General features: G+C 39.9%; 1 protein-coding gene across 1 annotated transcript in view; it reads right to left on the bottom strand.

The window, feature by feature from the left end:
- Nucleotides 1–4396: 4396 nt before the first annotated feature.
- The window catches only part of ACP3 (acid phosphatase 3), a 46627-nt gene continuing 33310 nt past the window's right edge, over nucleotides 4397–17713 (bottom strand). Inside the window, exon 11 of the mRNA XM_001495610.7 lies at nucleotides 4397–8155. Coding sequence (XP_001495660.4) covers nucleotides 8037–8155 — 119 coding nt within the window. The 3' untranslated portion in view covers nucleotides 4397–8036. The remainder of the gene's footprint in view (nucleotides 8156–17713) is intronic.

Raw genomic sequence — 17713 nt, 5'->3', positions numbered from 1 at the left:
AAGTTTCTTAATGTCTTATGTTTTGAAACTTCATTGCATTAAAAGCGTTGTATGTAAACTCTTTTCTCATCTCAATTTGTCCCCGTCAATCTTTCAGAAAACCAAGGGAGATAATTTTGTGCCTTGTTAGTGACCTGAACTGAACGTCGCCCTCAAGAGGTCAAGAAGATGATCTGTGTAGAAAGGAGAAAGAAGAGGAACAAAGCGACTGTTTTGGGAACTTGGCTAATAAGCGGGCTAGGAAATTATGAGAATTCATGTGCTGTGAGAAAGGACCATTCATGGCTTTCTTCTGACTTATGGGAGAGAAAATGCATGTTTGCCACCTGGAAAAGCTGCTTCATAATCTGATCATGCGGATGGCCAGAGCCTTGTTGAAATAATCCAGTTACTGAAAGGCACCCATTCACCATCAGCCCATTCAATTTTGGAGACACCGTCATGTCTGCTTCATTGAGGTCAATGAAACGTGGGCACAGGGGAGGCAATTTACTTCTATAACTATAAGAAAGAAGTTGAGATATAGCAAGAGACTAAAGAAGGTCAGAAAGATCTACCACCTGCGTTCAATATTATTCTATTTGAAATTATTTTGCTTTATCATTAACGAGATAACAAATCTTTAGAAAACCAATCCTTTCCTTGGCTTTCTCTTTCTGCAATATCTACTTTCATACTGAATTGGTAATAACTTAAGCGCTTCACTGTGGAATCTGTCTTCATATTTTAATAACTTTTGTTGTCTAAGCACAGGTTTCTTTTACAGTTGTTTTCTGTTACAGCTGACCTGTGCTAAAATCTAGTTGTTCTGATTTTTCTTTGGAGAAATATTAAGAATATTGTGTTCTCTCAGAAGGAAATCCTTGATGAAAGCAGCAGTTTTAATAAGATATCAAGTTTCCTGTTTTTCTACCAAATGAAACTTTCAACATTTTAATAATAGTTGACATTTCAAGCTGTGGTATAAGAAGATTGGAAAAAAAACATTTTCAAGAATTGACAGAGAGCTAATGAAAAATGACATCTCGTGCTTGTTTCTTTTAACTTCATAAAACTTGAAATGATAATGTTTTTAGATGAGAATGATAAATTCCTGCCTTTTTCATTCAACATTTTATTTAACAGACACTTATATGGTGTTTACTCTGTGCCAGGCACTCTTCCTGGCACTTTACCAATATTAACCCATTTATCCCTATAATGACCCTCTGAGGTAGGTGCCATTATAATGTACATTTTAAGGATAAGGAAGCTACGGCATAGAGAAGTTAAATAACTTGCCCAGGATCACACAGCTAGAAAGTGGTAGAGCTGGGATTTGCACCTACACAGTTTGGCTCCACTACCCTATTGTCTTTTGTGCTCCATGTTTGATAATGGTTAATGACATAGAGATAGTGGCGTTGAATAAAATTTCCCATGAGTCACTTCACCAAGAATAGTAATTTCTAACACAAAAGTACTTGATAACAATTTGCTTTAAGACTTGGCCCCTCTTCTATAAAATTTTAAAATAATTTAGTTATCAGTAGATCAGGCATAGATGTGAGAAGCCAAGATACTGTTAAAAAAAGGAAAAAAAAACCCCAAAAATACATTTTTAACGATTGAAGGAGAGACATAAAAGTTCTATTTTTTCCCCAACCATTTTATTTGTTTCAAGTATGATTCAATGTGCACAACATTTGTAAGAGAGATGGAAGACAGGAAGAAGTGGTGATAACAAGGAGTTTTGGAAGATATAACAAGAACAGATTACATATTAAAGTTTGGCTTTAAATTTTCTGTGGTATGCTAAAAGTTACTATTTGTCCCAGATTTTTCAGGGAAGTTACTGTTTCAAATATTATATTACATTGTAAGTTTCTTTTTCCTATGTTTGGGCCATGAAAATATCACTGTAAGCATACTACTATTCATTTAATAATAAGTGAGTTTTTTGGGGAACCACAAATTGTGAATGGCCGACCTTTTTGAGGAGCTATCACCCTTTGTCCTCAAGACCACCATTTTAACAGGCCCTAATTCTTTAATTTCCTCCAGTCTTCAGGTGAGATTTATTAAACCTACGTTTCAAAATGTAAGCTCATTTCCAACTTCTATGATTCTTTTTTTGAAAATCCATCTTCAACGCCTACTTAAGGCAGTTTTAGACCTCTAAGTTACTTCACAGATTCATGATGAAGTAGATAAACCTGAAGTAGCAGGTGAGTCTTCTGCTCACCCTAAGGGTTATTGCATAGTTTAGAGCAGGGTTTCTCCAAATAAGGTCAGCAACTTCCTTAAGCAGAATCATGTGTGATAGCAGTTAAAAAGGCAGATTCCTAGGCTTACTGTGTCAGAATTTCTGGAACTGAGACCTTGGAAGCTGAATCTTTAACAAGCATCCTAGGAGATTCTAAGCACACTGAAGTTCGAGAACTGCTGTTTTAGTTATACTTTTGTAGAGTCTCTATCATTAATGAATTTGAGATGGGGCTTCCAACTTGAAATTGATCAAAAGCTGGTATGGTGAGCACCAACAGCAATATTGGTTGGGTCAATCAACAGGTATTTATAGAGGAACTAATTTGAATCAACCCAATATATAGGGTTCTTGAACAAGGGCCAGAAATAAGTCTTAAAAATATTGTGCAAAATTAACTGGAAGGAGGGGTGACCACGTGGTTTACAACCAGAAATGTGGTGCTGAAGAGCAAAATTTTGTGGTGACTACAGAAGGGAGGGCCAAATTCTTGAGGCGCTCTGAAGGAAAAATAATATAAGCCAGTGAAAAGTGAAAAACTCAGTTAAAGAAATTATTTACTCTGTGAGCCCTATAAAGTCAGGGTCTATAAGTAATTCAGTACTGGACTTCCCATGTCAAATAATGGCACAACGTACTCAACCTTTTCTTAAGCTAAGATTTCTTTTTTTTTTTTTTTTAAAGATTTTATTTTTTCCTTTTTCTCCCCAAAGCCCTCCGGTACATAGTTGTGTATTCTTCGTTGTGGGTCCTTCTAGTTGTGGCATGTGGGACGCTGCCTCAGCGTGGTTTGATGAGCAGTGCCATGTCTGCGCCCAGGATTCGAACCAACGAAACACTGGGCTGCCTGCAGCGGAGCGCGCGAACTTAACCACTCGGCCAAGGGGCCAGCCCCTAAGCTAAGATTTCTTTTGAAAAATATGGTGGAAACTAGGGCCGACCAGAGATGAATGTGTTTCTTTCTGAGGGAGCCACAGAGAAGGCTGGAGCTTGGCTCCTCATATAGAGCATCGGGGAACTGTGGAGCACTTGTCGGGGTAAGCAACTCAAGAATGCATTTCCCATCAGCTGCTCATCCCACTCCTTCCTCCATATATCAGAGTGGCTGCCACCAAGGTAGAATCCGGAGGAGCGCTCTCTGTGGAAAGAGGGTCCTCTTTGGAGAAGACTCCTAGTGTGGCTTCTGTGCCCTGAAGGAGAGACAGAGCAGATGTTGAGGTAATTCAGGACTTACATTACAGACACTGAGGGAAAATTTTTTAAAAGTCAAGGTCATTCCACCCAAGAGATACATACATACAAACATTCACCCTAGCCAAAAGTAAAGTCCTTTTATTTTTTGAGATGTCCCTAGCTGACATACCACTTCCCTGCCCACAAACACTACTGAGCACCTGATGCTACAACTCCCACCCTTACACAGAACCTCGAATCAGCCCTTCTCATGCAAGTGAGAGCATCCACTTCTGATCATGGTTATGTACCTCTTAGCACACTAACTTCCACAAATAACTGTAAACTCTGGGCAAAGTGTAAAATACAACCACAATGAAAGGTACTTGGGAGCAATCAAAGGCAGGCAGATACTGGAGGGGAATCAGCATTTAGAAAAAAGCGAATAGTGCTAGGTGAGTTTTATTTTTTTGTGGCTTTTAGCCTGAGAGCAGGTTCAAGTCTGTGCCATGCAGGGGCAGAGGGTGAGGATGAGACGGTTAAAATGGAGGGAAAAAAACCCCATAGTCTTACCGGCTTGAAGTACCAGAAGACAGAGTTTGGGGGCATCCATAGGCTCTCAAAAGTGAGAAAGATATCCCCAAGAATTGAAAGCCTCTGACAGTTGGAAGTGGGTAGGAAGACCTTCCACTTTGTTTGTTATGCTCTTCTGTATTATCTGCATTTATTTTTGTTTGAATGCAATTACTTGTAATAAAAAATTTAATAAACTTTTAAACTCTAGCAGTACTTCTTTTCTAAGCGTGCTGTCAGATTTCTTCTTAAGGCATTTAATAAGAAGAGGAACTAGTCCACTTAGTTTAGGGTAGTTTCAGAAAAACTAGACACTGCTACAGTTCAGACAGATTTACAAAGAAAACATTTCGGAAAAATCTTTTATCAATTAGGCATGCATGCAAAAATAATAAGAGGTAGACGTAAAAAAGATAACTTTTATTTCTTCACCTGAAAGTGGGTTTTACAAATTATAACAAAGAATACATTCTCGTTGCTTCAAAAAGTTTGTCACCTGATGGTTTAAAGTGCAACAGTCCAATATGTCAGCCATCAGCCACATATGGCTATTGACACCTGACATGTGCCCAGTCCAAAGTGAGATGTGCTAAGAGAGTAAAAGGCATATCAGATTTCAATCACTTAGTATGAAAAAAAACTGTAAAATATCTTATTAATAGTTTGTAAAATATTAACTTTATGTTGAAGTGATATTTTGGGGTAAGCACTGGGTTAAATAAATTTTATTATTAGAGTTAATTTCAGTCTTTATTTTTATCTTTTTAAAATGTGGCTGTTAGAAAATTTAAAATCCCATATGTGCCTGTCATTTGTGGCTCACATTATATTTCTACTCAGCAGCCCCGGTCTAAAGCACCAAAATGTAGCACACATCCATTATTGCTCAAATGCGGGGTTTCTATAAAGAGAGTTTTGAAAGAGAACTAACTTTTTCATTTTCACTTACTGAGAAATCCCCCGGCTATGAAAAAAAGAGTCAATGCTAAGAATATTAGAACAAGACAGAAAGAGAACGGGAAGTTGGGAGAATAGGTTCCCTATTGAATGATGAATTCAGGGAGAAGAAACGCCAGTTCTAAGAAGAAAAGGTTTGTTGGTTGAATGACTTCCAGCAAAATGTTTGTCTCTAATGCTTGCATTCTTCTAATGCCATAAACAACTCTTTTTATAATCCTAGTCTCTTAATATTTTCTTTGTACAACACCATTCCAGCTAGGAATATTGTACCTACAACTCTTCCTTAGAACTTTCCTATATATACATTGTTGATATTTTTTTATGTTAGGGAATTTCCCTATGTGGTAATTATTGCATTATTCTAATCCTGTTCAAAGCCCTCTACAGTGGTTCAAATGTGGGGAATACATTTCAGAGCAGAGGTTATCTCCCTAGCAATTGTCTTTCAAGCAATATTTATCATCATGTCATCTAGACTGGTCTTCCCTGACCCATCTGAAAAAGCCACTTTTATCAGTAGAGTGAATCCACATATTTTCCTGCTGAAGTTGGAAGAGTAGCTTATTTCCTGAGAAACATTACAGTACATTTGTGCTCTCTGCTTTATCACTATAGATCATTTGTCATTTGTGATTTTTCATCCTGCCATGAAGTATGAAAAACAATTACAGTATTTATCGACAGAGTAGCTCTGTGGAAGGTGAAAGAAACAACTAAATTGAGAGTGAGAACTTTCTTTACAATAATCAAGAGATAGTGGAAGGAAGAGAAATGGGGGGTCTTAAAAAAAATCCCTCAGAACCAACAGAAAGTAGAAATCCTTTTGGCTACTGACAGTATGAAAAGATGATATGAGGAAAAGGTTGTGAAAGCTTTTACTTTTAAATTCTACCAACCCTGTAAAGGTAGCTCTTGGGGTCAACACCTTACTCTTCATATTAGGTCCACCATCAATCTTTGTTGAATGAATCAGAAAATCTATGACTTGTGGTTCTGTTTGTACTTCCATTTTAAAGTCTCATCACTTATATTAGCATAAGATATTGTGGCTTCATTATTGTATGGCTGTCTACTCTATGGAGACAGAAATTTGTCATTGATGTTCTTGCTGCTATAGACACTTTTCCCTTTCCCAAGCTGAGAATGTAGCCAGATCTTGCGTTTCTTTGCCTACGTGCTTCTTGTGTTGTAGCTGGAAGCAGGAGTGGCCAGGCAAGAGAAGACAAGTCCTTCCCAGGCTTTTGCCTGCAGTAGCCTTGGCTCAGTGAGAAATAGCAGAACGTGAGGTGACAGAGGTAAGTGCTTAGAGTTTAAAGGTGGAAGCTGTGGGATACAAGGGGAGAGGAAGATTCCTGAGACTAAGAGATGGGGAGTGAGTCTTGGGGGGGGTTTCGGTGCTGGGCAAAGATCCCAAGTAGAAGACTGGACAATGCCAGGCTGGTGAACTCCAAGTGTGTGGCCTTGGGAGCCATGGCACAGATGTCCTCCGCCTACGTTTAGAAGACCATGTAGGCACGGACAGTGAGCTTATTGGAGACCAGTGTGGACAGTGGCCTAGAGGACTGTCAACTGACTCCTCCTACCAGGTACACTCTGGGACCTTTAGTAGAACCTGAGGAGGTGAAGATCCCTACTAACGAATGAGACTGAATTTCCCACCGACTGGATGGTTGGAGGCTCAGCACAGAATACAACTGTTTAGAATAAATTTCAGGCTTACTACAATGGTACCATTCATGAAAGTGCCTCCTTGGACAATGACCAATCCAGAGCATAAAATGAAAAAAATGTTGTTCACAGAACATGAGAACTAGATGTGACTTCTATGTACACCTTGTCCAGACTCTTCATTTGTAGGTTATGAAGCCAAGTTTGAATATTTAAAATAACTTGTTCCAAGTCATTGGCCTAAAGCCAGTGTGGAGCTGAAGCAATGGCTCAGTCCACTTTTCTTTCTACCTCCCCTCTCAAGAAATTCAGATCTATTTGCAGCAATTAAAATATATTACTGTTTTATCATGCCATGAATAACCCCTATCAAAGTAAAATCTCTTACTTTTAAAATGAAATAAGGAAATTACAAGTCTAAAAATATCCAGCTCTGAGGACCAGCCCTGGTGGCCTAGTGGTTAATTTTGGCATGCTCCACTTCGGCAGCCCAGGTTCGGTTCCCAGGCGTGGACCTACACCACTTGTCTGTTAGCGGCCATGCTGTGGTGGTGGCTCACATAAAAGGAAAGAAAAGAGGAAGATTGGCAGTGGATGTTAGCTCAGGGTGAATTTTCCTCAGCAAAAAGAAAAAAAAATCCAGTTCTGATAGTGGAGATAAAAAAAAGAACCATGGCTTCAAGGAGTTTCCAGTTATTCCCAATTATAGAATTGTGGGGAAAATGACCTGAGCTACAACTGAAGTAGTTGATATTACAGTTTCTGAGAATTAAAAGCCTCTTCCCAAGGCATTTTCAATATAGATATGTGTATGTATGTAGACATACATACAGAAATCTGTTAGCTATCCAACACTGGCTGGGTGTTTCTTTTTAAGAGTGTGTGAATGTTTGTATTAAACCTACCCAACAGCTAAATAAAAGGTTTATTTATACCTTCTGACTGGGTCTAATTTCTTAAGAATCATCCTATGTAATACTACTTCTAGTCTAATTTTCCCCATTGTCCAGTCTTCTCTAATTTATGTCTTTGTCACACCTTGTCACCTTTTGCTCTTTGCAGGTAAAAGGCTGACTGGAGCTTGCCTTCGTATTTCTCTCTGGACATCTGTACCTGAGAATACGAGTATTCTTTGCAGAAGAGCCTCTTTCTAGCTGAATGAGAAGCCCACCCCACGATGAGGAGTTCAATGGTGAGGAGACCTAGCTGAGTAACTTGGGTGTCCTTTCATCAGTCAGTCCAGCAGCTGTCCCTGCGTCACTGTGAGTTCAGGCCCTGCTCTAGGCAGACTTAAAGGGACAGATGTGGGCAGAGTGATGCCCACATGGTGAAAGCCTGTCCTTTGAATGCTGCATCGGTGAGCGATGTCGCGTCACAAAAATTGGCCTGGCGTGTCTGCCCTCATTCAGCCGTCTGTTCAGATGTTCCGATAGGAGTCTCTCTGCCAGCAGGGCCCATGGCGGATGAGGGTAAACAGCAGCACCACTAGGACGCCAGACACCAGGCAAAAGGCAACAGCAAGGATGGTCTTCAGAACTGTGGAAAAACAGGAAGAGCGTTAATTTAAAATAAATGGATTAGGAAAATACGAAGATCACATATCAGTGTTGATTTCTTCCTTAATGGTAGATTTCAGTGGCTTTTCTGAAGCAGCAGTGTTGAAGTCAGCATAGTGTGGTGAAAAAAGCACTGAGCTAGGAGTGGGGAGTGACCTAGGTTCCAGTTCCACTGTGACCTTCGACCTTTGGGCCTCAGCGGCTCCACTACAATAGGGTAATTGACTGAAGTTTTTCTAACGTCCTCTTCCAGCATTAACTTCATGTATTTTTCAACAGTTAAAATGATCAGTTGTTCATGATCTCAAGGTCCGAGGAAATTCTGAATACTCAACTGCAATCATTAATTGGGTCTAAAAGAAATGGAATATCATCTTTTAGTCTTTGAATTTGATTTTTGGTAAATATCTTTTAGAAAGGAAACCTTGAACTCATGTTGACCTTGGAAAGCATTTTTAGGATAACTGTGTGCTATTGCTAACCTGTACCTTATTTACACATACCTCTTTGATAGCTGACCAATCACGAAGCGGATGTATGAGGTAGTTTTTTTATGAGATGCTATTCATTATTTCATCTGAAAAGTTACCCCCACTCTCAACACCCTAGTTCACTATAGTATACACATCATAAATATCAGTTTGCACCATCTCTAAATGCACGTTTACTTTTCATTGTAAAAATATGAGATTGCTTGTTGGCTTAGGCAGTGAGAGAGCAAACATCTCTCTGATCTTGATAGCTCTGTCTACAGAACACTAATGCTCCATGGAACACACTTGAAAATCACTTATTTAGGACCAGCCCCGGTGGCCTAGTGGTTAAGTTTGGCACATGCCACTTTGGCGAGCCTGGGATCGATTCCCGGGTGCTGACCTACACCACTCATCTGTCAGTGCCCATGCTGTGGCAGCGGCTCAGATACAAAAAGAGGAAGATTGGCAGTGGATGTTAGCTCAGGGTGAATCTTCCCCAGCAAAAAAAAAAAAAAAAAAAAGTTTATTTAGCTTAATCTTATCATTGTAGAGAAGAGAAAGATGAGAAGTGGAGAGACTGGATCATTTGGCTAAAATTCAGCAGATAATTGTATTTGGGTTGGAATACATGAGATCTCATCAGTCTCATGATTTTAAAAACCAACTATTCACTAATGACTTGCAAATTTAAATCTTCCCCAAATTTCCCCAAGACTCATATCCAATGGTGTACTTGACATATTCCCTTGGACATCTAATAGGCATTTCAACCTCAACAAGTCCCAAACTGAATTCCTGATCCCCGCCTCCCCCTCCTCCCGCAAATCTGTTTTTGCTGAAACCTCCCCCATCTCAGTTGATGGAAACTTCTGTTTTCTAATGGCTCAGCCCAAACCGTTGGAGTCTTCCTTGACTGTTGTCTTTCTCTCGCATCCTACATCCAATTTGTCAGGAAATCCTGTTAGTTCTACCAAAAACTATATCCATAAACCAGTGATTTCTCTCCTTCTCTGCCACCACCCTGCTTTGAAACACCATCATCTTTTGCCAGGATTACTGCAACGCCCTCCTGACTTGTTCCCAGCTCCTATTCTTTCTCCTCCACAATCTATTTTCAACACAGCAGCTGAATGACTTCATGTCAAATCATGGACTTCTCTACTTAAAAAAAAGTCTGCAATGAATGCTCATCTCACTCAGAATAAAAGCCAAAGTCCTGATGATGACAGTTTATGAGGCTCTACATCATCTGGCCTCATTAACCTCTTGGATTTCCTCTCCTACCACTCTCCCTTCACTTACTCTCTTTTGGTCACACAGGCCTTATCGCTGTTCCTCAAACAGGCCACACTCCCCTCACTGCCTTTGCTGTAGTTGTTACCATTGCCTGGATGCTCTTCTCACAAATCTCTGCAGCAGGTAACTCCAGCACCTTCTTTGCTCAAATCTCATCTTATCAATGAGGGCTTTCTATTTAAAAGTGGGTCTCCCCACACCCACCCCCAGCTTAGCACTTGTGATCCTCACCTTCCAAAATATTTATTATGTTTATCTTTTATTTTCCATCCCTCCCTCTCTCTAATAGAATGTAAGCTTTGTGAAGGCAGGAACCTTTGACTTTTTTGTTCATGAATGTATCCCAAGCACTTAGAACAGGACCTGGCACATAGCAGATGCTCAACCAATATTTGTGGAAAGAATTAATGATGCAGAACTCGTAGGTTCCCAACTCTTAGTCCTGTACTTTTCTCATGATGTCAGGGTTCCTCTTACATCACGAGAAGGTGAATATTAGTAAAATTAGATCCTGGTGGATGGGTAACATTAGCACTGTGGATAGAATTAATGCAAAGTTGGAAGGAACTAAAAAGAATTGAGGAAGGAAGGAAGGAAACGACTAAATGGAAATGGAGGAGGAAGGCAGAGACTAACGATTCTCAAAATTAATGCTCATGGCTGACTTTCTGTATTTGGAAATTTATTTTCAATTATTTTTATTGGCTATGTTGTCATGGTGGTCCCACGGAATGTGCTTTCCTTCTCTTTTTCCTTCCTTTGTTCCCTCTTAGACATGCAGTGAGCACACACCACGTTCCAGGTCAGCTGTGTGCTGGGTTCTGAGGTTCCACGATCCCTGCTCTTGAGAACCTCAATATCTAGTCAGAGAACCAGATAGACAATTATGAAATAACATGAAAAATACTAAAATAGAGTTGTAAAAGATATGTCATTGGGACAGAGAGAAAGTTGCAATTAACACAAGGTATTCTATTTGGAAGACAAAGAATTTGGAAAGTCTTCTGAGAAGATGATAAGATTTGGGCTGGCCTAGCGGCAAAGAAGATTTTGCCATGAGACAGACTGAGTTGCACAAGAGTTTGTTTGGTAAATAATGAGTAGTTACATGTGGCTGGAGTATAGGTTACGGAGAGCTAAGATAAGACATGTAGGCTGGGGCCAAGACTTTAGAAGGTCTGGTTTGCCATGAGGCAAATGGAAATCATCAGCAATTATTACACATGGAGGTGAAATGGGCTAATTTGTGTCTTAAAAAAGCCCCAACTGGAAAAAGATAGGATGACGGAGATAGTGTAGGCGTAAGTGAGAGCTATTAAAATGCCTTTGACAAGATACTGAGCGCTCAGCACTGGAACTGTGGCCCTGAGAATGCAAATGAGAGAATTCAGGAGACTCCTGAAGTAGCACTGACAGGCTTTGTGATGGACTAAAGATACTGGCCACAGAGAAGTTGTGGTCAAGGCCACCCCCTGGGCTCTAGCTTGGGTGAATGACAAGACGATTAGGCTGTGAATTGAGATTGGAAGCACATTAAAAAAGGATCCGTTTGGAGTAGAGGAGATAACAAATTTTGTTTCAAATGTAGGATTCCAACGGTTTGTTATCCTGATTGAGATGGTCAGTAAGCAGCTGGAAAAAACAAGTCTAGAATTTTATGTGTAGATATAGAAGTAAGAATTATAGAAGATGCAGGCCTGGGTAATACCGGCTTATGGTGAGTGTGGAATAAGGGAACCAAGGACCGGGCCCTGGGACACAATCATTTAGGGGGTTGGTAGAAACGATCCACCCAAGAAAAACTGAACAAGGAGTCTGAGAACAAAGAGAAGACTCAGGAGAGATTCTGTCTCTCTCTCTGGTGTTTATTTCTTAAATTATGTACTCCCTTGTACTGTAAAGGATTTTGTGAGTTTGACAGAGTAATGTTCTAGAATCGGAGAAAAGAGAGAATGATCAATTGCATGTTACTGCAAAGAGGTCCGGTACAGGTAATGGCTGACGACGTCCACTACATGGGAATGCGTGAAAGCTGCTGAAGGCAGTGTGAATTGGCACTGCTTTTTTGAAAACTATTTTGGCAATATGTCTCAAAAGCCTCTTCCTCTTGCCATTAATCCCCAAGTCCTGTCTGCTCTACTTCTTTTCCTCCTTTGAATAAGTCTGCTTTTCTCCTTCACTCACCCTAGTCCTTGGATGACTGCAATAGCCTCCTGACTATTCTCCCTGCCCCCGGTCCCACTGCTTTCCAATCCAGTCCCCCCATGGGAGCCAAAGAGGTCTTTCTGAAACAAGGCAGTTACGTCATCTCCCCTCTACCTAAAACCTTCCGGTGATGAGACACTTAAGCCTGCCTCTCCAGCCTCCTTGCACTCTCAGCAGACATACTTTTTCCGGTTCCTAAAATGCCCCATGCATGTATTTAGCCTCTTGGCCTTTCTACATTCTCTCTCTTTTGTTTGTAACATTCTCCTCTCTCCTCACCTCCATTCACCTGGTTAATTCCCTCTGTCCTTCAGGTTTCAGTTTCAACATCACCCCCTTTAAGAAGCCTTCTCTGACCCCTGAGACTTAGGTAATTGCCACCGCTGTATGTTCTTATAGTCGCCTGTATGTCCTTCATTATATACAGCATGTCCTTCATTATGTATTTACCGTACTTTACTGTTAGGGCTTCATTAATTCTCTATTTCTCTGTCCTCCTTGCCTGCCTCCCCATCTCCCTGCCAAGATCTAAAAGTCACATGGGGACAATTTTCTTGTTTTGCTTCTGTTTCCTCAACAAACGTAACATCTGCTACATAGGCACATATTGAGTACATAATAGGTATTCAATAAATATCTATTGTTTATTAAATAGTCATATACTTTGAATCACTAATCCTATTTTGGGGAATTTTCCTAAGGGAATAGTCCACAAGACAGTGTGGAATGGAAAGAAACATGAAAAAGTAGAAACATGGTGTTGGAAAGCGTTAGGCTTAAACTCTGACCTTGCCACTTGTGGCACGTTATTCTCGGAGCTTCAGTTTTCTTCTCTGTAAAATAGGGATGTTGGTACCCACTTCACAGGAAAAGGAAAAGAAGCCACTGAATTAGGCACTGGTGACTTTGAAAAGGGAAGTTTCAAAGAAGAGATGAAGGAAGGATGAACATCATTTTACTGAATAGTCAGGAGTGAGAGGGAGATGAAGAAATACAGTCAGAGAATGTAAATTATTAGTTCAAGAACATTGGGATTGAAGAGAGTGAGATGGAACAGGCACTTGAGGGTGCTCTCTGATGAGAGGAGATTTGGGCATTTTCATAGGAGAAGGGAAGGAGCCCGTACAGAGGAAGAAAATGAAACTAAGGGATTCATTGAGGTCTGAGGATTCTGTAGGGGTGGGATCATATGCACGAGGAAAGGAGGTTACTCAAGGAGGAACATGTTTTCCTGAGGGACAGCAGTAAAGACAGGTTAAAGCTACTGAGATATTCTGAAGTACTGACAGGAGAACTTAAAAAATTTTTCAATGGATTATCTTGCTCTTCTCAAGACATCTGATGAGAATTAAAGAAGCCAAGATGGAATTAGAAGTTTGGGAAAAATAACAAGGCCTTCCTGTAGAAACAGGAAAGGAATCCAGTCAGGGTGAATACATTTACCAAGCAGTGTTGAAAGATGCAGCTGAGGTTGGAATAGAAATTTCAACATTTATAGTTTGAAATGGTGACAGCAGGCTTCAGCTCCACTCAACAGATCGGAACAGCGAAACTGTGTGGTTGATTTGATCTAGGGTTGTCTAGTGGTGTGGTGGGCGGGGTATGGGATGGCCATTGTTATGACTGTCAGAATTATGTAGGTTGAGGGCAGGAGTGGGAGCAAGGAGTAAGTTGGTGTATACCAAAACAAGTTCCCAATGTCATTACTGAATGATGAGACATGTCCTGGGAAAATGATGATAATGGCAACAAGGATGAGAAAAAGGTATTATAATTAGATGCCCTCATCTCTGAGGGAGGAGGGAGGCAGGAAGGGGTACCACTAAACAGGGGCTCTAAACAGCAACGGGGTAATAAGAGAATGCCAAGGTGACTATGCTGAAAACAGAAGCCAAATAATACGAATATGTTGGTACATACATACATATATATAGTCAATAACTATATATTCAAGGCTCATTCACAGCTTCTCTTCCCTATTTGTTGAACAACTGAGTTCCAGGCTTTTGACACCTAGGCCCAGCCACGAGAAAGTAGGCTAGGTATGGAGGACTGAACATTTGTTCAATTAGTAAATATTGATTGAAGGTACCAGGTTCTAGGTATTGTCTACAAGCTGAAGATTCAAGAAGGAAAAAGGTATGGGTCCTGTCTTTAAAAGTTCATGGTTGAATCTTGGGCAGGTGTATATGTACCATAGATTCTCAGCTTTACAAAGATCATGAGGGGAAACTGGAACTTCCCACCAGTAAATTGCCTTCCTGTGAAATAATTGGAGTTGGAGATTGAGGTAGGGATTGAGAGAGTGCTAGCAAAGAAAGCCTGTGTTAGTAAAATTTTGGAATTAAAGAAGCATTTTCTAAAAATAAGATTTTATTATTTTTAGTAACTAGCATGGAAAAAGTAACATAGTATGGAACTTAGACTTATCATGAATTTCCCAGCAAAGGCTCTGGTTAACCTAATTGATATGAGAATGAAATTAATTGGATCTACCAGCACTAGCTGAAAACACTGCATATAAGTATGGTTAGGATTTCATGGGTGGAAATATCCTGAGGAGGAGGGCTGCCAGACATTCTGTATATCCAGGACATGTCCTGTATTTAGTGGTTTTGCCCTGCTTCCTGTATTGGATTTCTCAGGACACCCTAAATGTCCTGAATTCAACTTTTTTTCAATAAATTATAAAAATTCAGCAGTTAGAGCTATTTTTCAAATTTATCTGAGCATCCTGTACTTTCATTTGCTAAATTGGGTGGCCCTACTGAGGAGTCATTCAACCCCTACAACCTTCCAGGCTTTAGCCTGCTCTATAGTGTCTCTGCCAAGGCAAGGGGTCATCGAGCCAAATGGACACTTCCGGTCTGAGGAATTTCCCAACACTGAACACAGTCTGTCTTCCTGAAATGTTTACTGCTGCCCTTAACATCACTCTTTGAGACCACAGAGAACAAATCGAATCCTTTTTCCTTACAGAAATTCAAATTTTGAATTCCCTTCGTTGAAGACCACCTCATGTTATAGACTTTTAACAAGTTTTCTATGAGCTTAAACCAGTGATGTGCTGGTAAACTGGATCTAAAAAATCAAAAGTCAAAAAACAAAACTCTGATTTGTGGCACATGCTGATTTCTATAGTGAAAATACCACTGCCATGACACCATGACCAATTTCAAACTGCCAAGTTGAAGTCATTGAACTCAGAGTTGGGAAGTGATATGCTCATTCCACTCAAGATCTGTTTGAGTGGCTCCAGCGCAACAGTCCTTAAAGTTTTCTTTTTATTAACATTTTTTCTGTTTAATTATATTCCACTCTATTTGGATATTGAATTCTTGCTATCGGTGTCTTGAGGAAAAGAATTCTGCAAACATACTACACGTAGAGTTGATAAGAGGAGGGGACAGCCTGGCTGTGGAGGATGAAGGAGTGGGTAGGGTCAAAAATAACTCCTAGATCACTGGTCTTTGCTTCTAATCAAGATAGAAAAGAGTAAGTTCAAGGAGGAAAGGCAATTAATTTATACACTCATTGAGCACATGTTTATGGAGCGCCAATCCATACCAGTGGCACTTTTAGGAGCTAAGGACAGGTATAGGAGAGAACATGGATAAAATCTTTGCTCTTGTGGAGATGACATTTTCTCTCCTTAGAATTGGCCCCTTCAATGAAACCTGTGGGAAGGAAGATTCTGGATCTTCTGTACTCTGGTTTTTCTTTAGATCATATAAATCTTTAAACTTTTACAGAATCTTCTGAGTTAACTCCCTTATCCTTTCCAGCTTCAAGCCACCAGGACATTCGACAAATGCCTTTCTAACACTTTGTGACACACCATTGGAAACCTCCATCCAAACTTACTTCATTTGGTGCAGTTGCCACTTCCTGCAGGAAGTCTTCCCTGCCATTCCTTACTGCCTCCCTCCTTCCAAATCCAGGTAACTCTTGTTCCCATCACAACCCTTGGAGTGATAAGACATAGTCTTTGTTATTCTGTGTATTATGTATCTCTTTACTTTCCCACTACATTGTAAATTTTGCGAGAGCATTTTCTTAGCAAGTTCCATTTTGAATAGATGAAGCAGAGGCATCCATCAGCTTAGCCTTTATCTGTAGTAAAGTCCAATCTAAATGCATTTTCAATGTAAAATATTCATTTACACCAGTCAGATCATTTCTCTTTATATTAATATTTCCCCTCCTGTTAAATTAAAACCCCCAAACAAAAATAGAACCCCTAAAATCTGTCCTTCAGGAATTTTATTCTAATGAAACACACACACACACACTTTTAAAAATTCATTATAAAAGTAATGCTTTTGAACTTCCCAGTAATGACTTTATTCACTATTTTACATTTGGCTCACTGCTGGAGGAAAGTTACATGCATGGAGGAGAAAGAATAATTAGATGATTATTTGGCCCCAAGGCCAAATATTTACTTGGGAAAGAAATAATACAAGTAAACATATTAATTGATGTCCTGTGTCAGTGATCCCAAGACCAGGCAGGAGAGGGCTTTGCTCTAGACTCTGGCATCCAGTAGAAATCATCTCTAGAAATCATTTCATCTTTATCCGTAATGGTAATGTAGCATGGTGTTGCATTTGCCACATGGCAAATCAATAGGACTCTAAGAAGTATCATTTGAACACGATTTCTTCTTGTGTAATGAGCAGTTTTATCAGGACCTGTAGTTTGCTTAGGTTTTCTGACGATACCACAATCAAAGCCTCACACGTTCTTTTTGTCCTCAAAAGAGATATCATAGCCACACTTTCAACATTCCAGTAAGTTTTGATCTTGGAGGCGTTCAGAACATTCTCACATTTCTAATTTTGCTCCAGTTTGATATGTGTCATCATACTTCCTCTCTTAAATCAACTTCAGATTCAACATCTCTTACCATCAGAGCTTCAGGAGAAACTTCACTCATTCAGGGCTCTCATCTCTGACGTGTGGTGCCTGAATATCTTGTTCTCATCAAATTATTTATTTGCTATGATGTATGTATTCCAAGAGTTGTCATATGTATTATATATAGCAAAGTTTTCTGGCAAGTTTCATTTTGGTTTCTTCAAAAGTAACATGAATTTTCCAGGGCCAAAGGATACAAAGAGGTATTTATTTTTCAGCTCTGCCTCCCCATATGTTTTATAAATAAATAAATAAATAAAGAGAGAGAGTACCAGTTTCCCAGTGAATAATTTCTCCAGATCTCTCCATTGTATTTCATTTCTTTGCCTCTCCTTGTGAGAAGACTGGAACTAATGGGTAAGTTGGTCCTTTGCCCATTAGCCTAGGATTAAAGTCTTCCCTTCCTTGTTCTCACCCTAGATTGCGGATTTTGTTTGAAACCTGCTCCATTTCAGGCGCTTAAGGAACAGCCTCATTTAATCCTGCACAAACAAAATCTGGGAGTCCTTAAACAACAAAAGGTCCTGTGTAACCCATCATAAGGCTTATGGCAGCCCCTTGAACTTTGATCTAAGCTTTGCCTCTGATTGTATTTGCCACTGATGCCCTTTTGTATTAACAATGAAAAAACCAAGCCAAGG

This window comes from Equus caballus, chromosome 16, assembly GCF_041296265.1.
Source record: "Equus caballus isolate H_3958 breed thoroughbred chromosome 16, TB-T2T, whole genome shotgun sequence".
Lineage (NCBI taxonomy): Eukaryota > Metazoa > Chordata > Mammalia > Perissodactyla > Equidae > Equus > Equus caballus.
This window is presented reverse-complemented; position numbering and strand designations above follow the sequence as displayed.